Here is a 16,982-nt window from a genome sequence, read left to right on the forward strand (position 1 = left end):
TTTTTGTTCCAGCACATCTTGCGGTAAAATGGACATCTATGGGATGTAAAACAAAACAAACAGGATTTAACAGATCTTTCTTTCATCAATGAAAATGGCACTCACCCCCTACCCCTTTCCGCCAAATATGCTGTAGTTAGAAAATGTGGAATAAAGCTTGGAAAAAGAGTGAAATGGATATGTCGGGATGGCCTGATGAAGTTCTTTTTCCAGGTCATGAAAGGGGAGGAGCCCTAAACATCTCATCTTTCTAAATACGTCTCTTAGAATGGTTTCCCTGAGAGGAAACCGGGGCTCACCACTGCTTACTAAAATTGTCTTACTAAAAGATCTCTAAGCATACAACTTGTAAAAAATAAAACAAAGACTAAAAGACAAGACGAGAATCCATCTGTTTAAAGAAAGGGGAAGACAAAGCAGATCAAAAACCAGAAGTCTTTCGAGAAAAAAACACATTCTGTACACACAATTTTTATACTTGTAAAAATGGGTTGGGCATTCTTGTTAAGATGGCATCTAGGTGGGACATCAAGGCTCCACCTATATTTGTTATGTAATCTTTTTCATTTTTGGGCCTAATCGCATCATTCAAGCAATGATAATTGTTTTTTGGAGACCTTATATGGTCCTGTAGCGCTAAGACCTTGTTGACTGGTTTAACCATACCTTAAAAAGTCTCATCTTTTTTTAATGAGGATTTTTACTGTCCATCCCTAATGAGTTTTTGGCTTGGTTGTTCGGGAAAGATGTCAGCCTGTCTTGATAGATTGTTGGGACTGGAGACTCCCTTCCAATAGTGTATGTTGGCCTACAACCATTTTCCTAATTTATCTTTTTCTAGTCAGTTAGGGTTGCCCTCTGTCTTTTGCATGCTTCTTTTCAGGCCCAGCGCCTTTCTTACAGTAACAGGGTTCAGAGAAAGGACAGGCATGCAGGCTTCTCTATAGAGTACCGTTGTAAGCTCATACATTAATAAGTCTATAAACCAATAATTAAGGCCTTTAATTAAAGCCTATACCACACTACAGAAAAACAACACTAGATAGATAGATCAGAAGAGAAGACAGTAGGTAAGAGAGAGATGTATAGAGAGAGACAGAGAGAGAAAGATGATGGGAGGGATGGAAGTAAAGGAAATGTATCCAGTGCGCTGGGCGTTGCGGTGCATGAAGGGCCGTCTGGAGGATCTCTCCTCTCTGCAGTAGCGGCCCAGCGTGGGAGCACACCAGCATCGTCAATTTGTTCTGCTGGGTAAACCTCCTCTATTCCCCTCTCTCCCCGAAGTCTCTTTCATAATGTCCCTCCAGCTCTCTCCGTCCTTCCTTTCTTTCTCTATCTTTCGCTCCCTGTCTCTCTCTGAGCTATCCCTGTGTGATGGAGTGAGTGTGTTCTGACGAGCACTTCCAGATGGCACTCGACAATGCGGCGAGTTGCGGCCGGGCCCAGAGTACCAGCCGCGTCAAAGAAGATTGATTTCTTTTGTAGTGCATGACAAGCCATGCACTGGAGCTCCACTCTCCAACCTGAAAAAAAGAGCGTCTCCAAAACAGCTAGTGTTTTTTTTTTTTTTTTTTTTTGGATACAGTCAATCAGCCCTATGGTAGATACGGTGGGAATGGTGGAGTCTTCACCGTCCACAGGGCCTCAAACCCAAAATGCCATGTCCCAAGCTATGCCCTTGAGCCAGGTGTTTGACTGATCATGTTCGTGCTTGCCTTGACCCATTGCTCATGCTTGGTTGGCTGTTTTTAAAGGAGAAATCTGGTGATAAATGGACTTGGTCTGTAGTGAAACATAAAAACGAGTATATATTTTTGCAAATAGCCCACCTCAGTTCAACCCCAGCATTCAGAAATACATTGTTTTTAGCTGATGCCACCAAAACGCCTATAATGCTAGTGATAGGGGCACAGCATTGCAAAGAAATCGCTATTTTAAAGCACTGACAAACTCATAGTAGCTCTAGATAGATAGATAGATAGATAGATACTTTATTTATCCCGAAGGAAATTTAGGAACACTACACTTCATTTGTAGAACTTAATACAATTCATAAGCACTAAGAACGTTAATACACATGGTACTTTGATGTAGTTCTCAAGGCACCATCATTATCATCATGAAAAGTCAACTTAGATTGTCTAAATACATGGAAGTTTAAGAATTTTTAGCAACAGCTGGAATTGCATTTCCAATATGGTGATTTCTTTGCATGGGCAATGGTATTCCCCTATCACTAGCATTGTAGGCCTTTTGGGAGCATCGGCTAAAAACACTGTATTTCGGGATGTTGGGAGCAAAAAGTTTGGATTTCTTCTTTGAAGCCAATCAAAAGCAGTAGTATGTCAGAATATTAGGGGACAAAACATTACTATATTATTTTTAATAGTAGCCCATTTTCTCCCCAATTTGGAAGGCCAATTATCCCATCCACACTTACTAGGAATGCGCCTAAAACTAAAGTAAAGGCAAACACATGCTTCCTCCAACACATGTGCAGTGAGACACAAACTCTTAGGGGTGATGTAGGTAGAGGGCAACTGTCTACAATACCCACCAACTGTGCTCTCTCGGACTCCGGCTGCTGATGCAAGCAAGCAGCATGACCCAGGATTCGAACTGACAATCCTTGGATCATATTGGAAGTGCATTAGTCTGCTGGACTACATAGTATTGTGTATATTGCACAAAGCAATATACACAATACTATAACTAATTTGTGTAGAATAAATGTACTCTTTCACATGAGAGGTTTCTAAATCCCCAAATCTCCAGAATGTCGCTTTAACATAACCGTACCCTTTTATTTCAACTTCCTGCCACTGTGGTCATGTTTTCTCTTCTTGCTCCTTCCAGACCCTTCTCCGGGACGGCAGGAGAGAGAGTACCGTCAGCACCCTCTACATTTCACCTTCCAACATTGAGACGGGGCAGAAGATCATCTGCCGGGCGTCTAACAAAGCCATTCCCAACGGCAAGGAGACCAGCGTCACCATTGACATCCAACGTAAGTATGCACTTCTGAGATCCAGTATGAGTTTGTATTTGAGATTTCTAATGGAACTCATCTTGTGTTTCCAAATCGCTGCCATTAATCGCTTCCAACATTTTATCACTTTTAATGGGACTCTTCACGCCAAGGCTGATGCATTCAGCACTTTGATTTCGGGACGGTGTTTATGTGTGTATGTGTGTGGTGTGATGAATGCAACATCCTTGGGATGACTGAATTACAATGAAAGTAATTTTGAGGAAATTTGAAAAAGACTCCCTTTTTTTTTCATTAAATCTTTTTTAGCAAACAAAAAATGCTATTCAAAGATCTATTACTCCTGATGGAGCTATTCTTTCATGTATTTGTGCCGCAAAATACCCTTTTCTGGGCATAATGGCGGGTGAAGCGTGTGAGGTTGGGCACAAAAGACGTATTGTTTTAGTTCTTTGCTAGAGAAGGGAGGTTTTGGTAGGCAAATTTCCCTAAAATGCACAAAACTACTTAAAAAATGCTAACAATGATTATCTGATTACACAGTGTTTTAGAGTTAATCCAAAACCTAGTTTAATCAAAAGTTCCTCTAGCATTTTAAACTCATTGATTATGCTTGTAGAGCAGCTAAACCATCAAACGTTATGTTGATCAAAAGTTAGGTTGGTTATCCAACAAGCTACAGTTGAAATGAATACAATATTGTGTAAGATGCTGAAATATGAATTCATTGTTGATGAACTGCTGCAGTTAGACCATAGGGCCACTGTAGCATTGAACGACACTGAAACAAACATACGCAGCTAAAACTTTTTGGTTGGTAGAATTTTTTCTGAACGTAACATTCTTAAAACATAAGTTTGTCAAGTTTTATAGATGTTTTAGGGGCACCGAGCCACTTTGAGCAGGAGGTAGCAGGTTCGAACCCCCGCTCATGCAGCTTTGCCATCAACCTGCCGGCGCTCAGAGGGAGCACAATTGGCCTTGCACCCTCCAGGTGGGTAGATGGCGCTCTCTCCCCACATCAAAGGGTGATGTCCGCAGCACAGGGCATCTGTGAGCTGATGAATCGGAACCGAGATGCTTTTCTTCTTAGCGCGCTGTGATGCTGCTCGGCAATACTGCATCAGCAGCAGCTTAAAAAGAAGCGTTGGCTGACTTCACATGTATTGGAGGAAGCATGTGTTAGTCTTCACACTCCTGGTGTGTTGGGGCATTACTAATGATAGGGGGACTCCTAATGAGTGGGTTGGGTAATTGGCTGTGCTAAATTGGGGGGAAAATGGGAAAAATTAGAAATAAAATTAAAAAAAATAATAATAATAAATAACTAAATAAAAAGTTTTCTGGGCGTTCTTAGAATGTTTTTTGTCCAATGTTTTGGGAATGTTCTAATGTTTCCTAATGTTCTTAGAATATTTGTCTACCGGGGAACATTATGTTAGAACTGTTCCAATAACTTTGTGATACAAACCATTATTACTTCATATGTTTTCAGAATGTTATGGAACATTAGTTCTGTATCTTTACTAGCTAACCTTGCTGGAATCTTTTTGTTTTTTTAAACGTTAATAAATATTTTTATAACATTCTCTGTTAGCTGGGTAGCTCTGTGTAAATGTACGATTCCCATCTTAATTAAACACAGGAATTTACAGTGCATGCTTTCACAGCTCTAAAGTGGAGCAGCTGTCAAACTGCCTGTCTGTTAAGAGATCATGCAACAATTGTCCTCAGGGATAGGGAGCTGAATGCACTATTCGCTAGTTCTTGTTTTAATATTGTTTCATTCCACCTAAAAAAAATGCAGCAGCAATGTTACTGCTGCACAATTTAAGATGGAAACTCTACCCTCCTATCCCAAAATAATTTGGAATACCTTACTCTTAGTTGTGAATGCACACAATAGAGGGGTGAGGCTAAGTGGTAGCGCTAAGGGGTAAATTGGATTGGATTAATCATAATACAGTGTAAATAAAACAAAATTAAGTTTAGGAAACCACTGGATGTTGGCTGGACAGTGAATGGTTTCTGATTGGTAGTTGAGATGATGTTGCTTGTGTATTAGAGCTAGATGTAGATGATCTGATTGGATCATTATGTGACAGTAAGTAAAGAAGTTGGGATGTCAGAAATTATCACAGTACAACAACCTACTTGGATTTTGATGGTAATATTTTCCCCCACAATTTCTTAATCAGGTTAATTCTGACGTGAGCAGATTTGGCTGCAGGGAAGTTCAGTTTAATCACAAATCTTTCATCTCTCTCCTCACCTTCATCATCATCATCATCAAAACAACAACAGAGAAATAAGCTCTCTCCTCCAGACAGGTTACTGATATCTGCCGTTGTCTGTCTGCCTGTCTGTCTGTCTGTCTCTCTCACACATTATCTTTTCCCTCTCTCAATCTGACTCATTCTCTTATTATTACTCTTTTTTTTCTCATTTTGCACTTTTTGCTGCTTCCCTCTTCTGGTAAAGGGCAAAAAAAAATCTAATGTCAAAAGATTTTATTTTTTACCCCCCCAAAAAAAGCATAAACGTATCAAGCCACTATTCCAATATACTTCACTATATTTTTATATATTCCTATATACTACCCTACACTCTCTATACTACTGTATACTCCTATATACTTCCCTATACTTCTGTATACTTCTATATACTATTCTTTACTCCCCATACTCCATATACTTTTTATGCACCTATATACTACCCTACACTCCCTATACTACTCTATACTCCTATATACTACCCTACACTCCCTATACTACTCTATACTCCTATATACTACCCTACACTCCCTATATTACTCTATATTCCTATATACCACCCTACACTCCCTATATTACTCTGTATTCCTATATACTACCCTAAACTCCCTATATTACTCTATATTCCTATATACTACCCTACACTCCCTATATAACCCTGTACTCCATATACTACTCTATACTCCTATATACTACCCTATTTTCCCTATACGACTCTATACTCCTATATCCTATCATATATTCCCTATAATACTCTATACTCCTATATCCTACCATATACTCCTATAACACTCTGTACTCCTGTACACTACCCAATTCTCCATATACCCTGTACTCCTTATACTACACTATATTTCTATATACTATCCTACACTCCCTATACTACTCAATACTTCTATATACTACCCTATACTCCCTATAATACTCTAACTTACACTCCCTATACTACTCAATAGTCCTATATACCCTACACTCCCTATAATACTCTAACTTACACTCCCTATACTACTCAATAGTCCTATATACCCTACACTCCCTATAATACTCTAACCTACACTCCCTATACTACTCAATACTCCTATATACTACCTCACACTCTCTATATTACTCTATACTCCTATATAATACTCTAGGCCTCCTATATTACACTATAATCCTATATACTACTGTACACTCCCTATACTACATATACTACCCTAAATTCCCTATATTTTCTATCCTCCTATATAGTACTCTATACTCTCTATACTACCCATATACTCTCTATACCACTCTATACTTTACTGTAATAATCTTAAAGTTGGCAAGGGACTTTTTTATGTATTTACCTTGACTCTATAAAGTTCACTTCACACAGGGATACAAAAAGAAGAATCCCTAAAACAGTGACTTTATAAGCGAGGATAAAACATGTTCTGAATTTACTGTAAGTTATCATAACAAGGTTTTGTTTCATTTCATAAGTTTTGGAGTGTTTCTATTGGTCCATTCATCCCTGTAAACTGTTCAGTCTCCCATTTTCCTCCCCGCTTTGTTTAGCACGCTCTCAGACAAGCACCCATTCAGTCATTCATAAAGCAGAGCTGGGTAAGCGACTACATGTCATACTGAAAACCTCATTATCCTCTTTGTACGTCCGCCCTTCCGCATTCACCCGCCGCTCTCCCAGGGCCGTTCCTTTCAGCCGCTGCGAACATCCCTCAACAAGCCCCTGTCTCAGCCTCCAGTTCCTCCCCCGCCTCTCTCTCTCGCTCCCTCCTCTCACCCGTGGAGAGTGCGCGAGACTGTTTTAATGAAATTAGAAAGCAGCGAGACTTAGTGAACTGGAGTCTCGAATCAAAGTTCAATTACAGTGCGTTTGATTTCTCGTGCGGCTTAATTAAAACGGGGACGGCGGAGTGGGAGTGGGAGCTGAACAGCACTGGAATACTTCACCATCTCACTGCGTCCACGGGGCATGAGGGAGTGAGAAAGAGAGAGAGGGAGAGAGAGAGAGAGAGAGAGAGAGAGAGAGAGAGAGAGGGATGATGTAGGGAAACAGTGAGGAAGAGAGGGTGGGGAAGAGGGCAGAATTACATATGGTACAGTAAAAGCTGAAAAAGAAGAATAATAAGAGTGAGTACGAGAGAGAGGAATAGAGAGAGGGATGGAGAGAAAGAGAGAGAGATATGGATGGAGAGATAAGGTAGAAAAACATTGAGAGGGAGAGTAAGAGGGGTGATGAGAGTGATGATGGGTTAAAACTTTTAGAGTTGGGTATCATTGTGTGGTAATTTTATTGGGCATTTTCTTGTTTCTGATAAAAGTCAAGTTCGAGACAGAGGAAGGTTTTTTCACAGAGAAATATGGGTGGAGTTAGGATGATCACGTGGCCCGGACTCCTGTCTCTGCTATGCATGCACAAATAAGAAGGCAGCTTCCAAATTAGTCATCTTTTGAACTTAATTTTTTTTTTTAATATGAGCAAACATATGACTGTTATATACAGTCTATTGTTTGATTGACATAAAACCCTATACATCACAAATGCTACAGCAGTGCTTTTCAATCTGTGGGTCAAAACCTTTTAGTTTAACCTTAATCAGTTCAATTTTCTGACCTTGATGGCTAAATTTGATTTAGTAAATTGAAAAATAAATTATTTTATTGATTAGTTTTTCATGTCTGATATTTAAAAAAAAAATTGTTTATCTGATTTTTACCTTTTGCATCTTTTAACAAAAAATAGTTTGGATTATACCATCAGATGTTTATTTTACAGGAGAATGCAGAATGTTTCTTGGAAATTCTGATCGTGAGGTTTTGGAAAAAAAATATGAAAACGCATTTCTTCTTCAAATGAAATAATGTTAAGTTTTAGACCCAATTTCCTGTTTTGTTTAAATGAAATTGATAAATGTTACACTGACCATGACAGAGATTAGTAGTAAGTCACAGGGCCCTATCATACACCCTGCACTATCTTACACCCCACCTACAGTCTATTTTCACACCTTCCATCTGCGTCGTGTAAACAGCAACAGGGCTTGTAAATATATCTACACTGAAAAGTTACACTAAAGTAACATTTATTTTGCATCAACACAAAATATAGGTTGTTGTCATATTACTTTTGTTAGTGTTAAATAGCCTGCTTACTGTAACTGTGCACTTTGCGACGTAATCCTGCAGGTCAGTTTCCTTTAAAAAGCATAATTTAAATAGCTTCCTTAAAGGAAATGGAAAGTGATACACTGATTGGTTTATTTTACCTTGACTCTCTGTAAAGTTTACTGCACAAATGGATACAAAAGGAAGAATCCCCAAAACAGCGACTTTATAAGCAAGGATAAAACATGTCATGAAATTCCTGTAAGTTATCATAACTAGGTTTCATTTCAGTACCTTTTTGAGTGTTTCTATTGGTCCATTCATCCCTGTAAACTGTTCAGTCTCACACTTCAATGACTAATTAAGATAATAAGTACGTGCCTTTTGCAAGTTTCAAGCCCTGCAAGGTGTACTTTCCCTGTCGTTACGATAGCAAAGACACACTTACACGGCCTAAACTAGGCTGTACAGTTGATGGCTTGCATACAAATCACTAAAATAGGGCCTATAGTGTTACTGAATTAGTGGGTCATGAGAAAGCAATGCCAAAGCATATAATCCTATTATTATTCATTTATTTCATTTATATCCAATTTAGTCCAGAAGCAGCAGAATAAGGTAAAGACTTTCTCTTAACACATACGCGTCTATACTACTAGGGGCCTCCATACAGAAGCCAGCATAAATCTGTATATTTGAATAGCAATGCCCATTCCTAACGGTCACGTGTCCAAGTTTGGGCTATTATGCGTGAGCAGGTGTTTGATGAATAAGTGATGCAGATCTGCTACAGTAGGAGAGCGTCCCGAGCCTGCCGGCCCATCGGGCCCAACTTCAGGCCACATGGGGGCCAGGTAGCACTGTTAATATTGATAAGAGACAGCTGGGAGTGAAGGCATGCTGAAGATGAACCGGGGGGGGGGGTCGGGTCGCATGCAAACACCCACCCCAACCCCCCTCACACACACATGCAAACAAACTTGCAAACAAACTCCCCCAGCAAACAAAAAAAAAACCACGAGTGCACCCCGGGATGCATGTAGGGCGCATCTTTCGGGAGCATGCTCAAGCGCACATGCTAGATTGTTTCCAAGTGAAATTAGCGGCGCATTCAGGGACGGGAAATCAGGACAGTGCATAATTATGTGGGAACGAACGCACAAGCATGTATTTACAAGTGTTGTGGAGTGTTAATTTATGAGTTTCATGACCGGTTGATGAATGCTGGGTAATGTAGGGTACAGGAGTGAGTAACACATTCGGTATGTATTTCAGTAATGAGCCTAAACGCGCTTCTTTTGCATTACGTTTCCTCCGCGCCGGGAGACTCGGAATATTAATCACTACAAACACAAATACATGAATAGAGAGTGTCAGACATGTGAGATATGTGTATGGAAATTAGCGCATGTGGCTCATTCCAGAGTTGTAGGTACAGTATATTACAAGTATCATATTATGGTAAACTCTATTATTAATAAACTGTTCAAACTAATTAAAACAATTACATAATTGCCATTTTCCACCGTGTGTGCCTTAATTGCATTTTTTAACCTCAATATACTTTTTTTTATAGAATTTCATATCTAAAACAATTATCACTTTAAACATATTAAAAAGGGGATTTACTCAGTATCTCCACACCAGTTCATTTTATCAAATAATACATATTCTGTTGGAATATCCTCACAATCGTGCATAAAATTATGCAATAAGAAGAAATTTGACATACCTCACTGCCTTCCAAGCAGAGGTGGAAAGTAATAAATTACATTTACTCACATTACTGTAATTGAGTAGATTTTATGAGTAATTTGTAATTTTTAAAATAGGTAATTTTACTTTTACTCAAGTACATTTTGACACAAGTAATTTACTTTGCTACATTGGAAAACTCCAAACTGCCTGAAAGGTCCAAATTATTATGTGGAATAATAGTTAATTAAAAACTATTTAATTTATGATTTGTTGTACTTTTTTACATCAAATAATGAAAATTAACTATGTAACTTTTACTCAAAGTACATTTTAAATTGAGTACTTTTTTACTTTTTAGATGGGTAACTTTTACTTTTACTTGAGTAGAATTTTAGCAAAGTAAAGGTACTTTTACTTAATTACAATTTTTCAATACTTTTTCCATATCTGCTTCCAAGGAGGTAACATGCTTTTTATTAGCGTTGCTTCCAGATTTTTACGATCAGATTTTTCAAATCTATTTTTTTCTGAGGCTGAGGGGCGATCCTAATGAGAACCAGTTTCATCCTAACATTTTAAAGGTCTTTTGCCAAATCAGTGCTCAGTCTTCATACGTTTTTTTGTCTGTGTGTCGATTTCTTAATATGGTCCAGGTTCTTAGATAAAACGAAGAGTTGTTAACCTCTTATGAGGATCCGAGTGTAGTTACAAATTACATCTATAGCTTCCTTTGAGTTCAAAAATGTCACAGACAGAGATCCTGCATGGCAACATGCATTGAAGAAAATTGCCAGTGGACACGTACCATGAGACCTAACTCTATATCTATCTGCATGCTAAGTTTTCCAGTTCGTTGGTTTGTTTTTTGCAGCTCCACCAAAGATCCATAGTGCAGCAGCAGCAATACAGTCTCAAGTGGGACTGACCGCGATGCTTTTCTCCCTATTACAGTCAATAGAGCATCAAAATGATTCTGAAAATGATATTTTAAGTTTAAAATGCTACGTATATTTTTACCTTAAATATACTGTAGTATCGCTATCATTATTCCACCACTGTTACATGCTTATAGCTGGCAATAACTGCACCTTCCAGAAGTTAAACCACGACTCATACCCTCACTCTCTCGCTCTCTCACTCCCTCACTCCGAATGCTTCTGACAGAGGTAAGGCAGGACTGGATCGATGGGTAATCCCAGGTGAATGACAGCTATTCTTTCTTGCTTGTCTTGTTCGGAAGAAAAGGGACCAGGGTTTCGGAGCTAAAGAGAGAGAGAAAGACTGAGATAAAGTGATACATAGAGAGAGAAGGGTAGCCATGGGGCCTTGTCCTAGTTTAGCTTGCATCTTACAGCCTGTATAGCAAACTCCTCAGAGCTTTCAGTATTAGGCACAGCTTTGGTTTATTTATTCAGCTGAACGGAAGACACTTGCACTGCGGAGGGGGAGCGGGGCTGGGGGATTTTGGGGGGAAGGGGGGAGGGGTGACGGTGATCTGTTGCGACTGACACATCGCACTCTTCTTCAGGATCATATGTCTGTATCTAGGCAGGCTACTATTTAGCCCACGATTAAAGTTAAAGGGATCATTTTATTTACAATTATTTGTTTTTGTGATGTCGCAAAAAGCTACACATATTCAAGTTAAAGATAAGCAAATCAGAACAGAGCTCAATAAAAAGTGACATGATTGAAGTTGTATAACATCAACAGTAGTATGCAAATTGATAACAATAAAGTGTTTCCTCACAAGATGGCTTGAAAAAAAAAAACAAGAAATGTTATCTTGTGAGTGAGGTTAAACGCTGGCCAACGTGCTCATGGCAAGGCAACGCGGATTATGGGAATAGGAGCATCTGGAACATTCCATTTCCACTGGGGATTTATCATAGAAGACATTACCGCCCACAGTGGACAGTGCAGTGGGGCATAATGGCCACAATTGTCTGTGTGAAATCCACATTCAAATGCAGGAGGTCCCACATGCAAAACTCTACTAGTTCCTGACCTGGCATCTAGTATGTGTGGTAGCTTTAAAAAACAGCCTTAAATGGTCATAAACTGATGGAATATAGCCAAAAAACAAAAGTTATACATGGAGAAAATATAGTGCTGTGTGAGAACAAGACGAACCAAATTTGTAATAAGTACATTTTTTTAGTACTGGTGGCAGAATTTGTAAGGCAAACTGACCCTTTTTAAAAGCCAGTAAGTCAGTTGTACATTAGTTCTTGGCTTCTTTTGTCAATTTCAGTGTTTTTTTATACACCACAAAATGGTAAGACAAGCTTTTAGGTATGTTAATATATAGGTCATAAAAATGAATGTAGGGGTCATACAGCCTTATAAACACTGCCTTTTCAAGCAACCGATCTTGGCAGTAAAAATAAAAAGAGAGAAGAAGAAGAGAGAGAGAGAGAGAGAGAGAGAGAGAGAGAGAGAGAGAGAGGACGAGAGAGAGTGTTTGTGTTTCCGAGCAGCTAAGTGTCTGCTCACGTCCCCCTGTCCTGATACGCCTCCTCCCTTTAACGATCGCTGGCCTTTGCTCAATGGTCACTAATTGACCGCTTGGTTCAGCCTGATATTGTCATCGGCAACAAATGTAATTAAAGGCTTTCGGATTTCTCTTGGGCCGCTGGATTTCCTATTCTGCAGCATCAGAGACAAATCTCCCTTCCCTCCTCCCCCTGCTCCTCCTCCCCCTGCCTGCTCACCCGCTCGTTGCCTTGCTATACCGCTCGGCTCGCGAAATTCGATGTATTTCACCGCCTTATCTTCCCCATTATCATCAGAGCTCTTGGGATTTGGACGCACCCCTGCTTTTCTGCTTACCATAAGGCTCCGCGGCGGATTCTGACCCGAGGTTAAGCAAATTAGCATCTAAATATGAAATTTTGTGGGGGAAGCAAATGAGGCATTGCATTGTTAGCCAAAAGGTGAGAACATGGCATGCTGTCGATGGAGATGGGAGATTTAGATATGGGTATTAGCTCACAGATATCCTGATATAATAACAGTAATCAGGGATCGCATTGCTGTGAAAAAGGCGCCGCGATATTGCCGCATTTCCACATTTATCCAAATCCTTCGGACCACTTGGCAATCACCAGCACCGATCGTGATTGCTTGAAGTTCACATCCTGACCCTCTTTGGGAGGAATTGGGTGGAGAAGTGAACAGTGGTGAAAGAAATGACTAATGCAGCAATCTAATTCCCAGCATTGATTCAAATGCAGCAAGATCAAGGAATGGTTACAGTTGTAGTCATATCGGCTTTTTTCAAAGAAGACACACGAGGCATGAGAACTTGTGATTTAGCTCAACTTGTGCGTTTACAGATGATCTATCATGGGAGACTCCACATAGACTCTCCTGGTCCTGACTGGAGTCCACCGTGGGTTGTCACACCTACACTTTTAAAAAACTGACTAAATGGTTCACTTTTACCCTTGCTGCATTTGAGCAGGTGTACAGTGCAGTGCAGTACAGTAGTCACACTTGAATGCAGACCACATCTACAGCAATAATCACTTAACATGGAGTGGTCTTATGGTGTTTTTTTTTTTTTTTTTTTTTTTTTTTACATCAGAAATATGTAGTCCAGGTAAAGCAAACTCTGGTCCGTTTGGATGTTTCGTTTGGTTTGTTTTAGCAGGTGTAGATAGAGTAGTGATGCTTGGTTATAGACCAAAGTGACCATTGTTCATTGGCCATTGTTGGTTGCTTGCAAATGATTTGAAAGACCTGTTAAAATCAGATTTTAAAAGACCCGAAAAATAGCCCTCCAGACTATTAAAGATCAATCTTAACATAATATTTAATATATATATATATTAACATGTCTGAAAACAATGTTGGATTCTTGCCCTCCAGAACCAAGACAGAAGGACAGAAGTCCTAGGTCATGGGTCTTCCAGCAGGACAATGACCCAAAACACTACTTACAAAAGTACCCAGAAATGGATGGAAACACAGTGCTGGAGAGTTCTGAAGTGGACAGCAATGAGTCCGGATCTAAATCCCATTAAATATTGTTATTACTTTTATTACTGTTCTTGCACACACAAATGAAATAAACAGTCATATACTAAGCATGTAATTGTAATACTTTTCAGGGAAAAATACTTCATTCTCTGGAAAAAAAGAAGTGTCAGTACATGTTGCCTTTGTCTCCTGATCATAGCACATCCGTCATCATTACTGAGTAAAAGAAATTTCACATTCTTATGAAATGTACCACAATAATGTGCACATAAACAACATCTGCTTAGGATCCTTAACCTGAATAACCTACCCCCATCAATTCCCCATCAAGTTATGGTCCATACCACAATGCTAAACATTGGGAAAGTTCTGCTTTAATTATTAATTGCAGCCTATTTATCATTCTGCATGCAGCGGCAGCATCATACATTACCCTGCAAACCCACAAGTGTTTACATTGCCACTCAGTCTGTGAATACATTCAACGATGCCTCCACATGACCCAATGAAAACTTCATAAAGCTGATGAAGCTCCGTGCAGCTGATGAAACCATGCAGCTGTTCTTGCATTCCTTCCTCTTCACTTTGACCCCAGTCTGTGCCGTCCCCCTCCACTACTTCCCCATCTTTCAAACTCAATCCTCCCTCATGGGGAACAGCTGGCCACTGTGACCCAGCGTATGGGGGAAACCGAGCTTTAAGAGAAAGGACGAGTAGCCGCATCTCGCCGCCTCCCGAGAAGCTGGCCGATTGTTCCGAAACACCATCTGCTCTACGCTTTGAACCTCCGATCAAGAAGCTGTCAGCGCACCACCGTCATCGTCTTCTTGCCTGTTTCTTTTTCTCCCATCTCTCCTCCGTTGTTGTCGAGGCTGTCATCATGGCGGCTGTGCATCAAACCCCCACGCGCTCCCTCTCCAGATGAGGCTGAGGAATTAGTGCCGCTGCATATTGATGGCCTGTCACGAGAGGCTCAAACCAGAGAGCAAACTCATGCATTTATACATCAAAGTGACAAACAGACTTCTTTATTAAGCTACTGTCTGTCAACCGGAACTTAGAACGGGTTAAGGAGGCCACATCTCACCACCGCCAAGGAGCCTGCAGAGCCTCTCTTTTGGGGGTCAAGATGGCCAGGCGCCACCTCTTGGTCTTTGGGGAACAGTCATCCGTCAGACTTGGGGCAACGATGTCCCATATCTCATTCTTTATTCTTTACGCACTATTTGAGGCTGGGTTGAAGCTCATTTTGTGAGAGATTCCAACCAGTTACTGGAGGGAATTGACTGCAGAGAAGTATGTTTTGTAGATAATGAACATTGCAGACTTGTTATTAGAACAAAATTCGCTTTACATCTAATAAGGTAACATAAAATAAAAGTAGTAACATTTACAAAGAGCCTGCAGAGTCTCTCTTTGAGAGTCAAGATGACCAGGCACCCCCTTGATCTCCTGGAACCATCAGAGAGTGAGCGGGATGTCCCTCAACTCATTTCTTTTTTATTTGTTACTGCAATATTTCAGGCTCAGTGGAGGCTCATTTTGTTAGAGGCTCCAGTCAGTCGCAGAAAAGAGAGACTGCAGAGTTGTACCATTTTATGTATTTTAAATCTAAAGAGATAGAAAATAAGACCAACCCAAGTACAGCTCATGGTGCTGTAATAGGGCCTAAAAAATGAGTTAATTGCATTATACCATTCCCTAAAAAACGATTTACTAGGACTAGTCGTCTATCAGAAATGGGGTAAGAAATCTCATCTCATTTCTTATTCCTAAGGCAATATTTGAGACTGAGTTGAAACTCAATTTTTCAGAGGTAGAAGAGAAATAATTGACTCCATAGTTGCAAAATCCAACATATATACAGATTTGTGATTAGATTAAAATTCTACGTGCATCTAAAGAGATACAGAAAATGAGAAGTAGTGTGATGCTCCAGGTACAACTCCTGCAACTCTAATAGGGCTTAAAAGTGAGCCAATTACATTGCACCATTATTTTGTTGCAAGTTTGAGTGCTACCTCTTTGAAAGGACTTGCTCTTAAATGAATGGTGTCATTAGCATTTATGCATTCCCACATTCTTGTCTCTCATCATCGATACAAAAGACAATAATGAGCCTGAGAGTTGCTCTCGGTGCTTGGCGGCCACTGTTTCGGTGCTTCCAAATGCTCTGAAGCGCCAAGCGCCAAATGAGCTTGGAGGGTAGGCGACTGACTGTACTGTGTGAAAAAGCATCCGCCTGCATGGCTGCCTCTCTCTCTGCCTGTATGCGTGCCCACCTCATGGTCTGGGCAATTATACGGCACTAACACAACACAGGTACCCCGCTTACTAACCAGGCGGATCGCAGCGTGGATCAAGCGGGCTGCCGGTGGAGCAGGCCATCTCTTGGGTGCAGGAATGGCACTCAATCCTGTGCTGGCAGGTAGAGGCCTGGAGCAGGTGTATGCATGTGTGTGAGTGTGTGTGTGTGTGTGTATAGTGAGCCACGGTCCCTTGCGCAGGCAGCAGAAGCAGATGAGCTTCGGGATGGCACCTGGAACACCTTCCTACTGGGAATGCAGCAGCTGAGCCCACCCTATCCAGCTGTGTAGCTTCAGGGTACATATACTACAAGGAGAGCGCACAGACGCACATACATAAACAGGCGCCGTAACAGCAGAGCCCTCAGGATAGACAGCTGAACCCCCGGCCGCCTGTGCCAGTCCCTGTGCCACTCTCTGAGCCCACTGCTCCACAATGCTGGGAACAGAGGGAAATTGTATTACCGTAATTGGGTGCACAGTGCATGGAGGCGGGAGCGCATCCAAATACATGGGAGGCACCTGGTCCAGACTCATTGTTTTTCTCTCTATCTCTCTATCTATCTACAGTATCTCCCTCTATTTTGCTATTCCTTCCTGTCTACACCCCACTTCTTCTCTCGCTCCCATGCGAATACCGAA

General features: G+C 40.6%; 1 protein-coding gene across 5 annotated transcripts in view; it reads left to right on the forward strand.

Moving 5' to 3' along the window:
• kirrel3b (kirre like nephrin family adhesion molecule 3b) overlaps window positions 1–16,982 on the forward strand; it is a 385,143-nt gene that overhangs the window by 294,677 nt on the left and 73,484 nt on the right. For all 5 annotated transcript variants that reach the window (XM_022667734.2, XM_022667736.2, XM_049483738.1 and 2 more), the window contains exon 5: window positions 2,857–3,007. In XM_022667734.2, coding sequence (XP_022523455.1) covers window positions 2,857–3,007 — 151 coding nt within the window. The remainder of the gene's footprint in view (window positions 1–2,856; window positions 3,008–16,982) is intronic.

Source organism: Astyanax mexicanus, chromosome 9, assembly GCF_023375975.1.
Source record: "Astyanax mexicanus isolate ESR-SI-001 chromosome 9, AstMex3_surface, whole genome shotgun sequence".
Taxonomy (NCBI): Eukaryota; Metazoa; Chordata; class Actinopteri; order Characiformes; family Acestrorhamphidae; genus Astyanax; species Astyanax mexicanus.